At 57.9% G+C, this 21,833-nt stretch overlaps 3 protein-coding genes across 3 annotated transcripts; all 3 read left to right on the top strand.

The window, feature by feature from the left end:
* Positions 1-621: 621 nt before the first annotated feature.
* Positions 622-9,883, top strand: EsH8_XIII_000050 (uncharacterized protein; the record flags this gene model as incomplete). Its single annotated transcript, XM_083273761.1, has 2 exons — positions 622-3,415; positions 3,471-9,883. 2 exons carry the CDS (start codon positions 622-624, stop codon positions 9,881-9,883), a joined length of 9,207 nt encoding a protein of 3,068 aa, XP_083120524.1.
* Positions 9,884-10,331: 448 nt separating this feature from the next.
* On the top strand, positions 10,332-12,964 carry EsH8_XIII_000049 (uncharacterized protein; the record flags this gene model as incomplete). The annotated part of the gene is made up of 7 exons (XM_083273760.1): positions 10,332-10,543; positions 10,604-10,794; positions 10,860-11,093; positions 11,159-11,701; positions 11,763-11,895; positions 11,949-12,299; positions 12,400-12,964. The coding sequence occupies 7 exons, from the start codon at positions 10,332-10,334 to the stop codon at positions 12,962-12,964; spliced, it is 2,229 nt and encodes a 742-aa protein (XP_083120523.1).
* A 762-nt stretch (positions 12,965-13,726) lies between these two features.
* Positions 13,727-21,142, top strand: EsH8_XIII_000048 (uncharacterized protein; the record flags this gene model as incomplete). Its single annotated transcript, XM_083273759.1, has 1 exon — positions 13,727-21,142. The coding sequence occupies one exon, from the start codon at positions 13,727-13,729 to the stop codon at positions 21,140-21,142; it is 7,416 nt and encodes a 2,471-aa protein (XP_083120522.1).
* Positions 21,143-21,833: the final 691 nt, after the last annotated feature.

The following is a 21,833-nucleotide window of genomic DNA, read 5'->3' as shown; positions in this document are numbered from 1 at the left end:
CCAACCACAGCATTCATCCACTCTGCTGCAGGCCTGTTCAGCTAATGATCTACAGGTGGCGTTGCCCAGTTTGAGCGGCTGGCACACTATATTGCAAGCTGAGTAGCGGTCCTAGTCTAGTGTGTCAATAGATCGATGCAGAAGCGGACTGACTGCCCGTTTCACCAAGAGAACGTCTCCCCCGTAGCCACAGCTTCTGCTGTTTGGCCAAATCGGGTAATATCGACAAGTACCAGAGGATAAAATTACGGTACAGGTACATTCAACGCTGGCCATGGTACAAAGCCCGAAGATCGAGGTCGCAGAGAGACTGGGGTTCGCGCCTCGGCAGCGCCAGGCCCCTAAGTTGACCATCCACATGGCAAAGCGCGCGGTTGAGTGTTGCGAGCCGTGACTTTGGGGCTCGGTATGGATGCCCTGGCTAAGGTTGAGCATCAAGCGGTCAGTTATGAATATGCTACTCTAAACTTCCCAGAGGACAGGAACGTGGCTGGCAGCTTCAACTTGATCTGGCTTTCACAATTCAGTGCTTGAGCAACCAACTATTCCTCTACTTGTCGCAAACTACGCCTTGCACAGTCAAGCTATTACGACTGAGCCTTTGATACCCTTCTCAGAGCAATGTCTGCGGATTCTCAGCATGTCGCGGCGCTTCAGGAGGTGCTTGTGAGCATCATTGGAGATGTCAACACCGATCAAGTGCTGGAGGGGCTGAAGCAGAACAACCCTCTTCCAAAAGCTTTACAGAACGCTGTGGAAAAGTCACCCGCGAACGCCGTCCTGCTGGAGAAAGTTCGCCTTCTTCATGACATTTACGACATTACAAGGCCAAGTCTCCCACTGCTCATCCAGATCTTGCGCGATCATAATGGGCCACCGACCATCAAGGATCTTGCTCGTGACAGCTATGATACCCCGAGCATCATGGCAGCGGCTGACGAGTCAATCCTACAACAATACCAAGCAAGACTCTTCGCAGACGAGCCGACATCGGTCCTGCTTGGACTCATTGCCAGAGACACAATCACTTTACCAGACAGTGATGTCAAAGCTCTGGTTGAGGAATGCCTCGCCGAGGCCCTGAACGATGGGTTCAGAATTGAGAAGACGTCCGTCAAGGTTCTCTTCCGGCAAAGTCGGGCTTTGGCAACATCCTCCCAGACCAACGCCGAGCTTCGGGTGAAAGCAGAGGCGTTCCTCAGCGACCTGCAAAGACTTCAGGCCGTGGTTAGATCTCCTCGGGCTATTGAGGAGTTGATGCAAGCTGGGTTCGAGTCTGCCAACTCCATCGCGCAGTGTGCCGCGGACGACTTTATCGAGACCATGAAGGATGCGGGCCTAGATGTGTCTGACGCGCGACGCATCTATGACCAAGCAACCATCGTGGAGCTCCGGAATGAGCAGGCGTGGGCGCATGGCCTTCAGCAGAGAAACGCCTGGGCGCAGCCACGTGTAGTCGATCTTCGCCCCTCCAAGATACCCCCTCTTGGCGGTGACCCAGAAGACCAGTCGATCAATCTGGCCAATCTCTTCAGGGATATGGATACGGTCGCCTGCGACGAGTGTTCATCCGTCCTCAGCCCGGCGGCCTATTTCGTGGACCTCCTGCGTCTCCTGCAGTCCAGTCCATCAACCAGCGATAAAAACTCGGACGAGACTCTGTTTGCCCTGTTGATGAAACGGCGACCGGATTTGAAAGGGATCCAGCTCTCGTGCGCGAACACGAATGTCACCATTCCCTATCTCGATCTGGTGAATGAGGTGCTCGAGGCACACATCGCTGCAATCAATGGCAACAAGGATGCCAAGCCCCTGGCCCATAACATGTCTCCGACTGATTCAAACGCCCACAAGCTACCGCAGCCCTCTCATGTCAATATATCGGTGTACCGCGACGTTCTTCAGCAAAAGGTCTACCCCATGAGTGCCTTCCCGTACAACTACTCCGTCGATACCATCCAGTCGCTGCTGGCAGTGTGTGGAACTTCGAGAGCAGAAGTGCTGGATACGTTTCGAGCTCCGGAGAGAGTCCTTCAGCCGTACAAGCACCTTGGCAAGAAACCCGTCGATGAAGCACTCAAGGCCCGACTCTCTCCTCTCGCCAAGGAGTGCATCTCTCGCTCAGTTGCCGCCGAGACTCTCGGCCTGCAGCAAGGCGACTTCGCAGCCATAACCGGTCATCCCTTTCAACCATTTGAACTTTGGCAGGCATGTCAGACCACTCCCGTCGTGGATATGCGGGGCGAATACCGCAAGTCCCTGGGCATTCCGACTGTAGCCGAGCTTTGGGGCTACACTAGCACAGACGACATGCTGGACGACACAAAGGGGGAGGGCTTGACGTTTATCAAGCGGCGGCTCCTGCCCAGAGCGAGCATCTCTCTTCAGGACCTGCATGAACTCTTGAAGACACAGTTCATCGGACGCCGGTTAGTCATCAGCAGCATTGGCGAGGAAGAAAAGTTCAGCAAGAAACTAGACGACATGCGCCTTCGGCTTTCCCTGCTTAGCGACCTCGACACGGGAAACCTTACGGAGAAGGTCTGCCTCGATTTACAGGCGTTTATACGGCTCTGGAGGAAGACGGGCTGGTCCATCTCGGGATTAGACAGTGTTCTGAGCACCCTTCGACGGAACCACGAAGATCTCGACTCGACGAGAAGCATTTCTCCCCAGTGGTCCATCACCTCTGAGATGATTCAAGAACTCGCGGCAGTGAAGCAATTGTGCGAGATTGCTCCGGCTGATCTCCTTCCGTCCGATTTGCAGCCACTCTGGGGAGATATCGACACCAACGGCCCGAATTCCCTCTATCATTCGCTCTTCCTGCGGCGTGGGCTTGTTGCCTCGGATTCCATCTTCAAGCCTGCAGAGAAGACGGAGCTCGTGCTCAGCAGCAGCTCTCAGCCCATATCCCTTCACAGATCGACGATCCTCGTTGCTCTCTCCATAAAAGAAAAGAACCTGCCGTTGATCTTGTCCGCGGCCAATCTCACCATCGACAGCCCTGTGTCACTTGCGAGCATCTCACAGCTCTACAGGATATCCTTGATCTGCCGGATGTTTGAGATTGAACCATCCCAATATGAAACGCTGCTCAGCCTGATTGCTGGCAGAAGCCTCTTTTCATCACCTACTTCAACCCTAGACGTTTTGACCGAGTTCCAAAACCTGTTCAAAGACGGTTGGGACGTCGAAAGCCTCGCCAGGGTCGCCGGGGGCCTGTTGACGCAAAAGGAAAAGGAGAATGCGCTGAAGGCGACAGCGAGACTGACTTCCGGCACACTGGCCATAGAGGCAAGCTATCCGGCGGTGCCGGACGAGTCATCCATTGCGACGCCGGATACTGTGTCGAAGGCGTTGGCGCTGCTTTTTGAGCCGAATGTCTCGTCGAGGTTGAGTGCTCTCATCGAAGGTATATGGTTTGCCTGCCTGGTCGGTGGGATAGTTGACTAACAAAAAACGAATAGGTACCCAGAAAATAACCGAGGTTCTGGACCTTCCTGTTCTTGAGGACGACACCTCCTCGGACGAGAAGACAGACGACGACCAGGGTTCAGATGGAGAGACCGGGTCAGGGGAGGAGACATATTCCAAGCCTACGGCTGCGCAGAAGCACAATTCCCGGGTCTTTGAACAAGTAAGAAAGATCAACGCCCGCGTTGCTAAGGAGACGTCTTCGAAGCTGTCTTGCACCCCTGTGGCCAATCCTTCAGCGCCTTCTGATGTGCCAACCCAGGCTCGCCTGACATTGACGGGTCTTCTGTCTCAGTCCCAGAGGGATGCCCTCACCAAAGAACTCAAAGATATCCCTGTCTTCGAAGACGCCATTGGGCGGCTTTGGGACTCGTCAAGGCAATACCTGCTGGTGTTGTCAAACAGACTGTTCAAGGGTAGCACTCCACCCGAGGACATGGAGAAGCTTTTTGAGCGATCCTCAGACACAATCATAGGTGACCGGCGACTCTGGTTCCTCCGGCAGTCGTCTCCCGTCCTCAAGGCCCAACTCATGCCGCAGGTCGTCGTGGAGAGCATAGCCTCCGATTTTGCCGTCAATAACGCCCTCCTGCTGAGTCTCTTGACAAATACTGTGAAGCTTGGAGACGGTCAGAAGGACGCATTTGACGCCCTGAAATCGGCGAGCGTAGGAGACTTGTCGGTGACAGATTTTGAAGGTCTATTCATTCCGCCGCTTACGGCGCAATACCGCATTCTTGTCAGCATTGACAGGAGGCCTGATGGAAGCAAGGACACGAAATCCGATGCAAGCGCGGACAAGAAGCCTAATGTCAGCGGAGGGACGGCACCCGTCGTCTCAATTGCTGGGTTTGATCTTAAGTTCAAGCGGGTTGGGCCCAAATGGGAGTCTGAACACATGATCGAACTCACTGGGGGCAAAGCGGTCTCCTTCAACTGTAAAGGCTATCCCCTGGCGAGCTTGGGCTATCTCCCCAAAGACGCACTTTTGCCGTCGAATTTCACCGCCGACATGTTCCTCACCAGCACCCTGCATGGCCTCGTCGAGGACATGTACAGAAGGCTGGGATCGGCGTGCAAGGTCGCTGAGGTGTTTGATCTCCAGTCCCAGGAGGTCGAGCTATACAGTGGCGGCAAAGTCGGTTCAGAAATCAATTTCAACAACATCGGTCTGGACGACCTCCTTCGTCTGAGCCAGTATAGATCCTTGAGAGACCGGACGGCTGCCAAGTCCAAGGCAAAGCGTCCACCCCTGTTCCAGTTCATGGAGTGGCTACACAAGACGGGATCCGATAGCGCGCAGCTGCAGGACAAACTTGCAGGAGGTACAGGCTGGTCGCTTCCCGATGTCTCTTTGCTGCTGTATGCAAAATTTCCTCTCAGCGATGCTGACCAAGTGTTTTGCATGCTGAAGCGGGAGGATGAGCTTGTCAAGCTGGCAGACATGATGGATCTCATCAAGGGCCTGAATAACGAGCGTCTAGACAAGCAACTGCTCTTCCGCATTGCAACCCCCCAGGTGACTGCAGCAGCATCCAGCAACAAGGACGTAGCCTTTGCTATCGCCCAAGAACTCGAAGTCTGCGTTCAGTCCCCGTCCAACGGTGCGACATCGCCGAAGGCAAGCCTCCAGCAAGCTTATGATGACCTGCGGGACCGACGACGACGGGCTATGATCCAGTATTTGCTCAACCATCCCGACAGCCGAGCTTTGAACCTGAGGGATGCGGACCATCTGTTCGAGCACCTGCTCATTGACGTCCAGATGGGACCACAGCTGCAGACATCTCGGATCAAGCAGGCCATCTCGACCGTTCAGCTCTTTGTCCAGCGGTGCAACCTCGGCCTAGAGCGGACTGGGAAGGACGGAGAGACAAGATGTGTCGGCGTCAAGCCGGTGAGGTGGAAGTACATGTCCAAATATACTCTCTGGGAGGCCAATCGGAACCTTTTCTTGTATCCGGAGAACTGGATCGACCCAACTATTCGGGACAACAAGACAGAGCTGTTCAAGGCGTTCGAGTCGAGTATGATGCAGAGCAACCTCAATATTTCAAGCGTCAGCGACGCCATTTCCGCTTATGTTTCCGGCTTGAACGCAATCGCTAGCCTGGACGTGCGCGCCTATCATCAAGAGGTGATTGACAATGCCCATTCCAAGTTCCACTTCTTCGGCCGGACCCGACAAGCCCCGTTCGACTATTACTACCGGAGGTTGGAAGCCAAGCGGGACAAGATGTCATGGGCCTCCTGGAGCAAGATCGAGGTCGATATTCCGTCTCTGGAGACGGACGAGAACGGCAAGAGCCTGGAGATTAGCGGATGCTACCTCGTCCCGGTTGTAGTCGACGGCCGGCTTTTTCTGTTCCTCCCACAATTCACGCTCCAGACCGAGTCCAACATGTCATCGTCGGACAACAAACTTACGATCGACCCCAAGAAGGAGACCACTGTCAGCACGCCCCAGAAGTATTGGGAGATCAAGATGGGCTGGACAGAATATCGGAATGGAAGATGGACTCCTAAGCGCGTCTCCCAGTCTGCCCTCAGGGTTGCCGGCGCTGCAGCAGGCAAATCGCCTCCGCCGCTGTCAAGCTTCCAATTCTTCAATGACACTGTGTCGTCCGAGACGCGGACGTTCAAAGAGGGGAAGAATGACGTGGTCATCATCGAGGTCAGCTGCTGGGGCGGAAATGACGAGCGACAATGGTCGTTTCCGAGCACAATCACCGATGTAGGGCTGCCACAGTACCGGTATATGGCCGGCCGCTTTAAAATCCGCGGTTCCCAGGTCACCGTAGTGGGCGTGCCGAACAAGAAGCGGTCCGAAGTCGAGAAGGAAGCCAGTGATAAGGCGGCCGAGCTGAAGAGGGAGCTGGAACAAGAGAGGGTGGAAGCTGAGAAGCAATCCGGGACCAAGCTTCCGGAGATGGCGGAAAATAACATTCTTAACGAGAAGGTGATGGACGACCTCGAGTTGGCCGAGCCTGACTCTGGCGTACCACCTCAGACCTTTCCTACGCACTTCGCCAAGCTTTCGGCGTCGTCTGCAAACGGCAGGGTCCCTGACCCTAGATCCAACATCCGAATGGGCAAGGAAGCGAGGAACGTTCAGCTGACCAGTGCCGGTGTTGGCGATGCCCTTCTCCAGCGCGACTTTACGTGGACCATGTCATACCAAGACCTCAGCCTCAAGGATCCAAGCGCTCTCGTGGTTGAGGTTCGCTCCCAGTTGACGAGCACGACTTACTTCGCGCTGCCCTTTTTGGAAGATCCCAAAAAGCCAGTCCAGTATCAACCCTGCCTCTTTGATAGCGCCTCCGCCAACGAGCTGATGAAGCGGAGCACGTCCGGAGACACTGTCAAGAAGATCTATGAATACCTGAGCAAGTCCACCAACCCGAATCAGCGCAAGGACACGTTTGGCCAGCTGGGGGCCGCATATCACGAACACGTCGCGCCGTATGCCCTGTACACTTGGGAACTGGGCATGCACGCGGTATCCCTGCTCGTGGAGCGTCTGTTAGCCACTCAGCAGTTTGAGCTTGCCCTCGACATGGCGCGTCTCGTCTTCGACCCTACCATCGAAGGGATTGATATCAGCCGCTGCTGGCGATTCTTCCCGTTCCAAGACATGGCGAAGAAGGGCGGCACCGAGTCCATCATTGACAAGCTCGATGCCCTCAAGAAAGAAGATCGGGTTCCTACCGACAGCAAGACCGACTTTGAAAACGCCATCTCGGAGTGGAAAGACAATCCCTTCGCCCCGCACGCCATCGCGCGTGACCGCCCGGTGGTCTACATGAAGCGGTTCGTCATGAAATACATCGAGGTTCTCATCGCCAGCGGCGATCAGTACTTCCGGCAGAACAGCCTCGAGAGCATTCCCCTCGCCATCCAGCGATATGTGGAAGCATCGCACTTGTTCGGAGCGCCGCCTGTCGAAGTACCGAAGCTGGGGAAGATGTCTGTGATGACGTTCGCGGACCTCGTTGACTACATGGACGCCTTCTCCAACGCCAAGGTGAACATGGAGTTGGATTTCCCGTACAGCAGCGTGCCTTGCTATCGCGGGTCCAAGGCGGCAGACGGCGCGGTCCCCACGTACGGCCAGGCACTGACCGGCATCGTTCGGGCGGGCTACTTCTGCGCGCCGGCCAACCCGCAGCTTGTCAGGTTGCGTAACTTGATAGACGATCGATTCTACAAGATCAGGAACTGCCTGGATATCAACGGCCAGCCGATTGCCTACCCCCTCTTCGACCCTCCGCTGGATCCCGGTCTGCTAGCCGAGGCCCAGGCGGCCGGACTCCCGCCATCCGCCGTGCTCAACGATCTCGATGCGCCCATGCCCAACCACCGCTTCCAGGTCCTCCTGCAGAAGGCCTTTGAGATCTGCGGCGAGCTCAAGTCACTGGGCGAGCAGTTTCTCGCAGTCAAGGAGAAGCGCGACACCGAGGGCCTGACGATGCTGATCTCTCGCCAGGAGGTGCTGGCCGCCACGAGCATCATCCCCATCAAGGAGCTGCAGAAGCAAGAGACGGAGAAGACGATCGCGTCGCTGGAGGAGATGCGCAAGTCCCACGTCAGCCGTCTGCAGTACTACCTTGCTCTGACCGGCGAGTCGGCCGAGAAGGTGCCCGACGCCGGCAGCGAGTGGACGGACGTTGTGCAGAACATCGAGAAACCCACGATGGACGACCTGCGGATGTCGCGGTTCGAGAAGCTCGAGTCGGAGAAGGCCGACAGCGCGGCCACGCTGACAGACGCGGCGTCGGTGCTCCAGCTATACGCGGCCGGCCTCGCCGCGCTGCCGAACATCGGCGCCAACATATCGCCCATGGGCGTCGGCTCCGAGATCGAGCTCGACCTGTCCGAGCCGATAGCCGGCATGGCCAAGGTGATGCAGGTCAAGGCGCAGATAGACACGCACGCGTCCCAGCGGGCGTCAAGGATGGGCCAGATGACGCGCCAGCTGCAGGACCGCCGGCTACAGGTGAACACCGCGGGTCGCGACGTCAAGCACGTCGACAAGGACATCGCGGTGCAGAGGGTGCGCCTCGCCATCTGCGAGCGGGAGATCGAGTCGCAGCGCCAGCAGGTGGAGAGGGCGACTCAGGTCCAGGAGTGGCACCGCACCAAGTACACCAACGAGACACTGTACGGCTGGCTGGAGAACTCGTTCCGGAGGACGTTCTACGAGACGTACCTGCTCGCTATGCAGATGGCGCGGCGCGCAGAGCGGTCGCACCAGTTCGAGACGTCCCCCCGGACCGGCGCGCCGCAGCCCAGCTACCTCGTCCCGAGCGGCTACTGGGACACGAGCCGCGACGGCCTGCTGTCGGCCACGCACCTCTACCTGGGCCTCAAGCGGCTGGAGATGGCCTCGATGGAGCGGCGGCCGTACGACTATGAGCTCGTCAAGAACGTCTCCCTCCGCCAGCTCGACCCGCTCGCGCTGCTGCGCCTCCGCCAGACGGGCTCGGCGCAGTTCTCGCTCAGCGAGATGCTCTTCGACATGGACTTCCCGGGCCACTACTTCCGGCGCATCAAGACTGTCGCGGCGTCGGTCTACTGCATCGTCGGGCGCTACAGCAGCGTCAACTGCACGCTCAGCCTGGTGGACAGCCGGGTGCGGGCGTCGTCGGCGCCGTCGGCGTACGCGTACCAGGGCCGCGACGACCCGCGCTTCCGTTCCGACCGCGTCCCCATCACGTCGGTCGCGCTTTCGAGCGGCCAGAACGACGCGGGAGTATTCGAGCTGAGCCTCGGCGGCGACCGCTACCTGCCCTTCGAGGGCGCCGGTGCCGTGAGCACCTGGCGCATGGAGTTCCCCTCGCAGATCAGGCAGTTCGACTGGGCCACCGTCAGCGACGTCGTCTTCCACGTGCGGTACACGGCGGTCGAGGGCGGCGCGGCGCTGAGGAACGCCGCCAACGCGTCGGTGAAGGACGCGCTCAGGGCCATCGGGGACGCGGCGGCGGACGAGGGGCCCACGGGCGGGGCGTACGCGCTGCTGGAGCTCCGGAACGACTTTGCCAACGAGTGGCGGCAGCTGCGGATTTCCAGGTCTGGGGAGCTCAAGATGGGCGGGCTGGCCGACCGCTTGCCGTTCTGGACTCTTGGGCAGAGCGTCACGGTGGGTAGCGTCGCCGTTCTGGTGCCGAAGAGGCTGGAGAAGGAGGTGACGCTGAGCACAAAGAATGATATCCCGCTGGTAGGGATGGAGAATGTGGATTTTGGGGAAAAGATGGTGGCGCTGGTGAACAAGAACCCCATCCAAGAAGCGGCGGATGGGGAGTGGAGGGTGAAATTCGATCCAAAGGTGTGCGATGAAGAGTTTTATCGGGATGGCAATGTACATGTTGTGGTCAAGTTTACGACGGATATGAAGGGGTTGAAGTGAGGTTTCTTCCGCCTGACTCAGAGTGGCGAGTTGTGTTACATATGATTTGAATACTATGATCAAGTAAATTGTGAGAAACTGTTTGAAAATCAGACGCTATGCCGTGTGAACTCTCTGTCACTTGACACCGGCTGGAGAAAGGTTCACAGGTTGCCAAAGACTCCAGGCGAGCAGCTCAATTTTTTTTAAAAAAAAACTCCCCCAAAACCACCTCTTGTAGCGCTTTCGCTTGCTAAACCAAAAAGGGCTAAGGTATGGAATTTGACTAATGACTTGCAGTCTCCCGTATCTATTTGTGTATATAAATGGACATCGCTCTCTGTCCTCATGCCAGCAACCGTCCGGCTCTCGTTCGTCCTTCCTCTACCCCCCTTGGCAAACCCCCAACATCCACGACTTTAGTCTAGGCTGTCGTTTCACAGACTACTCAACACGCAAACGTCAAAACATGGCCTCATCTGTAGGTCCCTTTAACAAAGTCGTCGCTCTGACGCAGGGCATGCTCAACTACGGCTTTCGCAGCTTGCACGGCGACACTTACGATGAGCAACTCAAAAGCCTCCGGTATCCGGACCCGGACCAGCAGTGGGACGTCTCGCTTAGTTTCAAGGCGCCGGAGATCGTCATCAGCAACGCTGGGGATGTCTATCTGCGCGTTTGGTGAGATAGGGTGCTACTTTGTCCCTGGTTTGTCTCATGTCTGCTAACGAGGGAGGATAGTGTCAATCGCGGAACCATTAGTACACTCGGAGAGGGCGCCGTGAGCGTCATCATGGATGACTGGAAGCTATGTCACAAGATCGATACGCAGATTCTGCTGCGGGCTAGGACGGAGCTCGCGGACTATGACGTTTCGGTGGTTGAGGGAGACGTCAGTGCCGAGAGAATGCTTGCCATTCTCATGGCCGCTCGTGCGTTCGCCTTGATAATGATATATGTTCGACGTTACTTGTTGTTGCTGACACGGGTCAAATAGCGTCCTCTGCTGGGTTTTCCGTCGACGAGGGCTTGAGCGACTGCACGGACAAGGACGAAGCCAACGATGGTCAGCGTGTCAGCATGTCGTGGCGGATCTGGTCGGCTAAGAACCCGGTGTCTGCAAAAGCATTGTCTCGCGTCCTCAGTGAGTGGCCGACCAAACTGGGCAAACGGGGGTATAACTATATGGGTTTGCGGTTCAAGTTGCCCCAGGTCAGACCCGACGTCTCAGGTGAGCCGAGTATCATGTCTTCGGGAGGGACCGCGGTATAAGGACAGTTGCTGACTGAAAATCAGTAAGTGAAAAGTCGTTGGATACCAGGAGGGTCGTGGTTTACCGGAGTAGTACTCCCAATAAGGACCAGGCGGTATCAAACGACAAAAATGCCATCTTGGTTTGCAGCGGCGGCGAGGCGTCAGCGGCCGCCGGCACGGATTTCGACGACTCCGTCTTCGTGCAGAACTACGTGGGCGAAGCCCTCCTTACCGCGGGCTCCGACGTCTTCAGCGGGTTTTGGGTTACTAACTACCGCCGGGTTCTCGACAGCCTTCTGCTTCCCCGGCTCCGCATTATCAACGCGGCGAGCGAGCTGAAGATCGGCCAGCCCACGTGGGAGAACCAGATGTACGTGCCCAATTACGAGATCAGGCGTGACTTCAAGTCTGCTGCGGAGGATAAGGTGTGGGCGGAGGAATGGTCGTCGCACGACTTCTCCGTCACGGACGCGGCGACCCAAGCAACTCATTCGTATTCGTGGCGGAGCGAGGATGGTCCGTACTCACTGGACTCCACGCTGGAGAAGCAAGGGAAGAGTCTGAGAAGCAGCTTGAGCATCGCAGGTGAGCGATCCCTCTTGCTTGCATGTTATGCATTTCTTGCCACTGGTGCTGACCAGGCCAGTCGACCACATGTCTGCAGTCCGATATACGCCTGGTCTCAACATCGAGGCCATCCGGGCCGACTTCACAACCACCTACAAGAGTCAGGCCAAATGGGTTGACGTTGCGACTGGTCAAAGCCCAGGATCGTACAAGTAGGTGGCAATGTCAACCACGCTCTCTGGAGCGATGCTAAATGGTTGGCCAGGTACGACATCATCTGCACCTGGTACCTCGTGCTGACCCTCCACGTCGGCGAGGGAGGGCTATACGTCAAGGTTGAAAAGACACCAGTGAGCTCGGCCATCAAGAACTTCTTCGTCAAGTCACGTGTGGAGATGGTCGGGTTCAAGGAGCCGTGGGAGGTCAAGGTTCTCTCGCAGCTGAAGAGGTTCTTCGACGGGCCCTTCAAGGAGTCTGTCGACGCCGCCTGTACCATGTTCACGACAAAAATCACCGACTTGCCGCAGTGGGCCACGCCGGAGGAGAAATGGCTGCAATTCCAGAAGGCTGTCCTCAATCGCCAGGGGGACCTGATCGTCGGGTTCAACTACGCGCCGTACGTCCAGTCGCTCTCCGTAACCCTCGCAGCCCTAAAAAGACATGCTGGTAACCCCAGTCTGCGACCATCGACTGACTAGTAGACCATCTGACCTTAGACCAACCCGCCAAGACCTCTTCCAAGTCGCCGACCTCTCCATCCGACCGCCTCCGCGGCCACCAGTACCGGCGCCACCTCCCGAACCAGAGCCAGTGAAGCCAAGCACCCTGCGCCTGAAGTGGACAGCAACGGCCGAGTTCTCGAGCCCAAAGAACGACAGGCTGCGAGTCACCCTACGCGCCACCAACGAGTCAGCCGAGCCACTGACAGCGGCAACCGTCAAGGTGGTATTCCAGACCAGCTTACAAGGCGCCTTCCTCTTCTCGGCGCTGATCTTCTCCACCGCCACCGACAAGGTCAACAAGGTCTTGGTGCTCGAGCCAGTAACGGGCGTGTCGGTCTCGGTCGCCAAGGACCCCGGCGGGGTCGCCGGCGCGTGCAAGGCGACGCTGATTGTGACGGAGCTGCGGGCCGGGCCGGCGCTCGCGGTCCAGATCGAGGGCGCTACCAAGGTGGCGCCAGGACAGAAGCTGGAGCATCCCCTTTGGGTGTCGGAGGCGTGGACGACGGACGAGGGCGAGTGGGTTGAGGGAGCGGGGCAGCTGGTGGTTGCTATCCCATGATCGCTTCTCGTCCTATCGGACAATTCAGCTGTCGGCAATGCCATGTTCCAGCCGCGGCCTTGCATGATCGCCCATGCCGGCTCTGGTTCCGTGGGGAATGGGCCTGTCGCATTGGTACGGGGATTATGCGCGCCTTGCCGCATTGTACGACGCTATCGAATATTGTGGCTCTCCGCTTGCTAATACGGCCTAGTGTGGTGAAGACGATCCCTCTTGATGTATCGCAATTCTCAGGTACACAGGATACTTCTGGCGGCCCCATTGTCATTTTAGTTAAATATTTCAGGGGGCTAACATATCTTCATCCCGATGCGCAATTATTGTCCGCACTCACATGCATGCCCACGTGTCCACGTGCCTAGCCGCCGCGATGTGATATCGATTCTTCAGCTCGGCCGGACACGGCTCATGATCCCAATCTGTGCTCTGAAACTGACGAGCTGAATAGAAAAGAGCGGGGCCCATGGACGGAGAGAACCTGTTGGCGTCGTTCGCCTACGCCTCATCATCATCAGTCCTCCGCCGATCACCTCCTCGGACATAGCTGGCGCTTGGTCTCTCGAGGGTTAGGGTTACGAGCTCACTCCGCCTCGGTCACAAGAGTCCTGGCAAGCAGCAGGAGAACTAGCTACGATATCCAGATATCCAAGTTGGAGACCCGAAGTAGACTCACTCGAGGGTTGACCGTCTAACGAGCCGCTGAATACATTTATTTTTCCTACGACTTCAACTCGTTTTCAGACATCATCGTCGCCAACCATCATGGCCAAACAACGAAACTTCCAGGCCGCAACCAAGCCCGAGGCCGTACAAGGGGCGCCTCCAGCATCTGAAAACACGGCCGCCATATCTGCGGCAACTGGCTCAACATCTGGTGGTGCTTTCCCTTCTAGTAATGGCCAGCAACAGCAACAGGGCCGCGGACCTCCTCAGATTGTGACGCCGTCACACGTCTCCGGCGGCGGCGGCAGCGGCAGCCAGCGGCCGCTCGGGCAGACCTTCAAGATGAACCCGTCCAACGGAACCATGTCGCTGTCGCTGCCCATATACACGTCGCCGGGGCGCGGCGGGTTCGGCCCCGCGCTGGCGCTGAGCTATAACTCGGGCTCGGGCAACGGGCCCTTCGGCCTCGGCTGGCAGATGGACGTCGGCGCCGTGACACGAAAGACCAGTCACGCGATCCCGCACTACGACGACTCCGACGTGTTCCTCCTCTCGGGCCACGAGGATTTGCTGCCGCGGGCGGACCGGGAGCCCGTCGTGGTCGACGGGTTCACGATCAAGGAGTTCCTCCCCCGCGTCGTGGCCGAGGTCCTGCGCGTCGAGCGCTGGACGTCGACGCGCGACGTCGAAGACGTGTACTGGCGGAGCATCTCGGCCGAGAACGTGACGACCGTGTTCGGGCGCACCGACGAGTCGAGGGTCCTGGACTCTCACTCCTCGGCGATAACAGCAGCAGGCGGATGCGTGCAGCAGCGGCGCAGGATATACTCCTGGCTGGCCTGCGAGCGGTACGACGCCTTCGGCAACGCGATGCAGTACTCGTACAAGGCCGAGGACGCCGAGGGCATCGCCTCTCTCCCGCCCCGGCTGCAGATTCCCGAGGCCAGCAGAACGGCGGAGATCCGGGCCCGCGGTCGGTACTTGAAGTCGATTTACTACGGGAACAGGACGCCGAACCGCTCACTCGAGACGTGGGCGCCGGCGGAGTACGCCGGCGAGTCGTTGTTTCGGGTGGTCTTGGACTACGGCGAGCACGACGCGTCGAACCCGACGACGGACGAGGTACGGCCGTGGTCGCTGAGGCAGGACTCGTTCTCCAGCGCCCGCTGCGGGTTCGAGATACGCCAGCACCGGCTCTGTCGGCGCATTCTGATGTTCCACCACATCCCCGAGAAGCTGCGGAGACGGGACTGCCTCGTACGCTCGACGTCGTTAGAGTACCAGGAGACGCCGGTGGCGTCCGTTCTTGTCTCCTTCTCAGAACACGGCTACAGACCCGGTGCTGATGCGTCGTCGATCATGACGCAGTCGATGCCCCCTTATCAGTTCGAGTACTTCCAGGCGCCTCCAGCTGAGACGCTGGACGTCAAGGAGTTTGATACCAAGTCTTTAATCGGAGTACCCGGTTCGCTGTCCCAGGATATCCAGTGGTTGGACCTGAATGGAGAGGGCAGCAGCGGTCTTTTGCAGAGACATCTGGGCGGTGCCTGGACCTACCAGCGGAATGAGAATGCCGCTGTTGCGGACGACGAAGAAGACGAGCAGCCGCCGAACCGCCAGGGGGAGGACGGCTTCGGCCAGACTCTCCGCCTGCGGAACCAGCCAAACTCGGGCCCAGGCGAGATGCAGTACTTCGAGGACATCGACTTGGACGGGAAGCTCGAGCTCGTTTTCCTGGACGCGATGAACAGGTTTGGCGGGTACTTCCAGCGCGCGGCCGACGACGACGACTGGGAGCAGTTCGTCGCGTTCGAGTCCGTACCGAGCTTCGACGGACGCACCGGCGCCGCCATGCGCCTGGATCTGACGGGGAACGGCCTGTCGGATCTGCTGATGATGGATGACAGCACCGGCGAGCTCGTCTGGTACGAGTGCCTCGGCAAACGGGGCTTCAGCCCGGAACAGCGGATCAAGCCAGACAAGCGCAATCCCCGGCTCGTCACGGGAGACGCGCAGTGCGTCGTGTACCTCGCGGACATGTCAGGCGACGGCAGCAGCGACATCATCCGCATCGCGCCGGGCCGCGTCTCGTATTGGCCTACGCTCTCACGCGGGCGCTTCGGGGAGGAGGTTGTCATGTACGACGCCCCGCGGTTCGACAGCCCGGCCAACTTCTCGCATGACAGGCTCAAGATCGCCGACCTTTACGGCAACGGGACGGCGGATCTCGTCTACTTCCCCGTCGGCGGGGGGGCGGACGTGTATTTCAACTTGGCCGGCAACGGATGGAGCCAGCCTGTTTCCGTGCCGTCGTTCCCGAGTATGGACTCGACGTCGTCCATCTTCGTTCTCGACCTGCTGGGCGGCGGCACTTCCTGTCTGTGCTGGTCTGGCCCGGACCGCACCCAAGGCACGGCAGCCGCTCTCCGCTACATCGACCCGACTGCCGGGAAGAAGCCCCTCATCTTGAAATCGGTCACCAACGGGATGGGTGGGAAGGTCGCGCTGAAGTACAAGTCGTCCAACTGGTACTATCACCAAGACGAGAGAAGGGGGCGGCCGTGGCGGACGCGCATCGGGTTCCCGATCCAGTGCGTTAGCCAGGTTAAGATAAGCGATGCCGTCACGGGCGCGTGCATGCAGTCCCACTATGCCTACCACGACGGCTACTACGACCGGGTGGACAAGGAGTTTCGCGGCTTCGGCGTAGTCGAGCAGTGGGATGCCGAAGTCTTCCGTCCCTTGAAGCGCAACCTGTTCCGCACGCCCCCCGTCCTCACCAAGACTTGGTTCCATACCGGCGCAGCCGAGGTCCCGCCAAGTGTCCTGCTGCCGTCGCATTGCACAATCCCGGATGACGTCGGAACAGGCGAGGTCGGAGACGTTTACCGGGCCATGAAGGGCAGCGCTCTTCGTCAGGAAATCTATAGTGACGATGGCTCTCCGCTTGCCTCGCGGCCGTTTAGAGTCACCGAGTCCAGGTATCTAGTCAGGAGAGAGCAAGCGCCGACCACGCGTCGTCAAGGGGCATACCGCGCGATTCCCAGCGAGACAATTACCCATCACCAGGAGCGCGGGGATTCAGAGCCGAGGCGCGAGCATCAGGTGGTGCTCGACGTCAACGACTTTGGAGACGTTGTTCTTGTCGCCTCCGTTTCCTTCGGCAGGACCGAAGACGTGCTCGGCGATCCCCATGATTGCCAAAGACAGAAGAGAGATGTGGTCACTTTTACCGAGAACCGGTATACCGGCGCCATCGATAAGAGTAGTCGCCACAGCTTCAGGAAGCCGGTCGTGTGCATGTCGCGACGATTTCGACTTCTGCACAAGGATGACACAGAAGCGGCTGGCGAATTTCTGCGCGGCCCAGATTTCGACCCCAAACTGTCCCCGGTTGTGTCAGAGCGCCTGCAGAGAGCAACGAGCATCTCCGTGCAGGGGGCAACGTTCGCTCTCCTTCAGGAGAGCAGGACGTACTTCAAGAGCGGCGACCTGAGCCGCCCGCTCCACCTTGGGGACCTCGATGAGTACTCTCTCGTTGGCCAGTCCTTTGACCTCGTCGCGGCCGGGTCCTATCTCAATCATGTGTACGGCAGCACCTTGGAGCAGCAGAATTTGGATCTGACCAAAGTCTTGTTGCAAGGCGGATACAAAGACCTGGACGGCGACAGCACATGGTGGATGCCTTCGGGAACGTACTCGCACTCCGAAGATGCCTTGTTGGAACTAGACACAGCGCGCAGATCCTTCTACACTCCCAGGGTCTCTTACGACCCGCTCTCGAACAAGACGTTGACGAAGACCGATGAGTTCGACTTACTCTCAGAGGGGTCCACCAACGCCCTTGGTCACGTCACGGCTGCCCTGAACGACTATGTGACGCTGCGGGCGTATCATGTTGTCGATGTAAACGGCAACCGTCTTCAGGCGCTGTCAGACTGCTTTGGGAGAACTGTTGCCGTTGCACAGATGGGTAAGTCGGACGAGACTGTCGGTGATAGCCTGGACGGTATTCCACTGGCACCGTCAGACGTGGAAATAGCTCAGTTCTTCCGCGATCCCAGCACGACACGCGGATCCGCGCTTTGTAAAGGCGCGGGGATGCGACGGATATACGATGACTGGGCATACATGAGGTCCAGCAGCGAAGGCGGTGTGCTCGTACCAAGTAGATATGCCGACATCGAGCGGTCGTCGCATGTCAGCGAGAGGTCGACTGAGAGCCAGTTTGGGGTCTCGCTTCGCTACCTTGATGGTAAAGGAGAGGTCGTTCAGAATGTACAACTGGCTGAGGAGGGCCGAGATGGCAGCTCAACCTGGCGAGTGAGCGAGTGGAGCATCTCCAACAACAAGGGCGATCCCCTCAGGACATTCCAGCCTGTTTTGTCCGATACTTCTGCCTTTGCGCCTTGCAGTAACGACAAGTCGTCTTCTTCGACTACATTGTACGATCCCCTCGGCCGGATTGTCGGTAAGCTGAATCCGGACCACACATTTACGAAGGTCCTGCTCGGTGTCTGGACGCTGGCAACATACGACGAGGGCGACAATCTTCTTGTTAGTAATGCGGCCGAGGATGAGCATGTGGGACCTTACTTCACCACGCTTGACGCCAAGTCGTATCTTCCGTCGTGGTACGAGCAGCGCACACAGGCGTTGCACGATACGGGTGTAAAGACACCGTGGATGCTGGCGGCGGCACGGAAAGCAGAGGTGTTGAACGACACGCCTTCGGTCTTACACGTGGATTCTGAGGGTAGACCAATTTTGTACGTGACGGACGACGGCACGCGCAAGATCTCGGAGCGGTACAGGTATGACCTGAGCGGCAACCGGACGCAGCAGATCGACGGCCGCGGTCGCATTGTCGAGAAGCTGGACCATGATCTGCTTGGGAGGGTGTCACGCAGAGTCGGCATGGACGACGGGTCCAAGTATACCATACTGGACTGTATGGGCAGGGCCGTCCTCGGCTGGAACAGCCAGGGATGGTGCACGCGGACCGTTTTTGACGCTCTGGGCCGCGAAACGGATGTCTTTCTGAGACGGCATGGTGCACCCGAGATTCTCATCCGAAAGCAGGTGTACGACGGGCCAGAGCGCAATGCGGTTATGAGGAACCTACTCGGTCGTCTGTATCAGACCTTTGACCAGTCGGGCGAATACACCAACGTTGAGTACGACTTCAAGGGAAACCTGACCAGAGCACGAAGGCAGTTCCTCGTCGAGTACAAGAAGATAATCGACTGGAATAATGACAACCCAAGAGAGCTCGACGAGCCCTACGAGGAGACGACTGAATTCGATGCGCAGAACCGTCCTCGACGCATGACAGATGCCCTCGGAGCGATGACGCTGCACAAGTTTGATCTGATTGGTCGCTTATCATCGGTATCATGGAAGGCACCCGGCCAAAAGGACTGGACTGCATTCATCAAGGCGGTGTCGTATGCCGCTGACGGGCAGCCCTCGGTGGTGCAGTACGGCAATGGCACTACTCTCGAGAATGAATACGACGAGTGCACGAGAGCCCTCTCTCGCAAGCGCCTTGCCAGGCAGCGCGGCAACATAGACCTGGAAGACTACCTCTATTCCTACGACCCAGAGGGCCGCGTCAGCCACATGATCAACCAAGCCCAGCAGTCGGTTTATTTCCATAACAACATCGTCGACTCCTCCAACGACTACACATACGACGCCCTCGGACAGCTCGTCGCGGCCGAGGGTCGGCAACAAGTCGATGCCAGCAATGGCGGGGGCCGCGGGTTCCAGCCATGGTCCGCCAGCCGACCTGCGGCAAAAAATGGTATTCCGGGTGACGGGCAGCAGCTGTGCAGATACCGGGAGACATATGAATACGACGAAGCGGGCAACATTCGGAAAATGAAGCACATTGCCTTGGATGACAGGACTGTTTCCGGGTGGGAAAAGAACTACATCTACGAGGAGGACAGCTTATTAGAGGGGCCCGAGAAAAATAGTAATCGGCTGAGCCGGGCGGAGTGTCAGCAGGAGACTGAGACGTACGCGTACGACGGCGATGGCTCAGACCAGTCGGGTTGCATCTCTTCCATCTCCTCCCGCCAAACCTTCACCTGGGACTTTACCAACAAGCTGCGGTCATCGGCGACGCAGTTCACCAAGACCGGCACCCCCGAGACGACGTGGTACGTCTACAACAGCTTGGGAGCCCGAGTGCGCAAGGTAACGGACCGGTGCGGGAGCGACAGGCAAACGCCGACAAAGCTCAAAGAGACGTTGTACATCGGCAACGCGCAGGCCTACCGCAAGTACGCCGGAGACGGCAAGACGATCAAGAAAGAACGCCAAAGCTACCACGTCATGGCCCAGCAGCGCCTGGCGGTCGTCGAGCGCGATGCTCGGCTAAAGCCATCGAATCCAGCAGCTGCCCTTCTCGTCCGGTACACCGTCAGCGACAATCTCGAGCTCGACGACCAAGGCCAGGTCGTGTCGTACGAGGAGTTCTCGCCGTTCGGGTCGCCGACGTACTCGACGCGGCGGTCCGCGACCGAGGCGTCCCGCAAGTACCGGTTCGCGGCGTACGAGCGGGACAAGGAGACGGGGCTGTACTATTGCAACGCCCGCATGTACATGCCGTGGCTGGGGCGATGGCTGTCGCCGGACCCCATCGGGACGCAGGACGGCCTGAACGAGTACTGCTACGTGCACAACGACCCTGTCAACTACCACGACCCGGAAGGCACCTGTTGGTTGCGTAAGCTGTGTTGCTGCTGCTACGGGTCGGGCGATGTCGGGAATCAGGGCGTAGTGGGCGTAGGGATCGCCCGCCCGAACCGGGATAACGACAACAGTAATGCAAATCGGAACATGAACAGCAGTAGTGCGAGTCTGAACAATGAAAACAGCATGGTGGTGCAAGACCTGCCTGGTAGCCAAAACATAGACCGGAACGCCCCAGGCTCAGCCATCCAAAGACAAGCGCTCATCCCGTGGATCAACATCGCCGATATCCAGAACGCGTCGCTCTTCACCGACGGGACCAACTCGCAGTCGACCGAGCACACGACGCAGGCGCAGGGCCTGGGCGACGAGGCCTTGACATTGGGCGCCAACCTGCTCGTCCAGCTGGCCGAGAACGGCGTGGAGATCAGCGACAACCTGAACCAGCTGTACCACTCGATGCCGCTGACGGAGTGGAACAGCATCTCGGGCTTCACCGTGCTTCTGGACTGGGCCATACAGCACGAGGATCCCATGTCCGACCCGGGCCGCAACATGGCCGACGCGAAAGCCGACCTTCTCGAGGCGTACCTCGAGACCACGGCCACGCTGCAGTGGAACCGCGACCTGCCTGAGGACTCGCCGAGTCGCATCGCGGACGAGAGGCTGCAGCTGCTGGACAACGCCGCGCTGGCAGCCGCCGATAGTCTCAGAATCATTGCTGAGGTGGGGCCGGAGCTCGATATGGTGCGCGAGGAGCTCGCAAGTGGTTACACCGATGTCTGGAATACCATCTATAGGCCTTATGACTGAGAGGGTCCAAATCTCGGGGGGTCAGTTGTGGTGTGTCAATTTATTGCTACTCCCAATGAAATGTTTGACTTTTATGAAGATTTTAAAGAAATAACGACAGGGTGGGGAGACTTGTATATATACAGCTGTAGTGGAGGTAACCACTAAGCAACAAGGTAAACTCTCAACCCTCTCTATACAGCCTAGAAAGTGCAATTATCTGTTTAGAATAGGCCTAATCAGGCCTATTTCTAACAGACAATTAACGCTTCTATTGCTCTGCAGACGGGAGGTCACTCTATAGTAGGCGGAACCTAAGGTGTGTAGTAACGTCGGGCACCCACTTCTGGGCACCCCCACATCTGGGCACCCCAAAAATGCCTCAACACCACAACTACCCCTCAACATCCAATCTACACAACTTTACTGATTTTTATCCAATTAACCTCCTACTTTCCATACGTCTACTTGAGGGCCTAATAGGCTAATATACTGAATTTGAGGTCAGCCAGGCCTTAGATGCTATTACTAATAGTCAATCGATCAAGAAGGCAGCTCTAGAATGGGGGGTACTACGATCAACACTTTAGAACCGGATTAAAGGTATCCAACCTTAAGATTAAGCATTTGCTGATCTCCAGCGATTATCCTAGAGCCAAGAAAGCAAGCTAGCTGAATGGGTACGAATTCAGGCTTCACTTGGGCTTGCTCC

Source organism: Colletotrichum jinshuiense, chromosome 13, assembly GCF_051148585.1.
Source record: "Colletotrichum jinshuiense chromosome 13, complete sequence".
Taxonomy (NCBI): Eukaryota; Fungi; Ascomycota; class Sordariomycetes; order Glomerellales; family Glomerellaceae; genus Colletotrichum; species Colletotrichum jinshuiense.
This window is presented reverse-complemented; position numbering and strand designations above follow the sequence as displayed.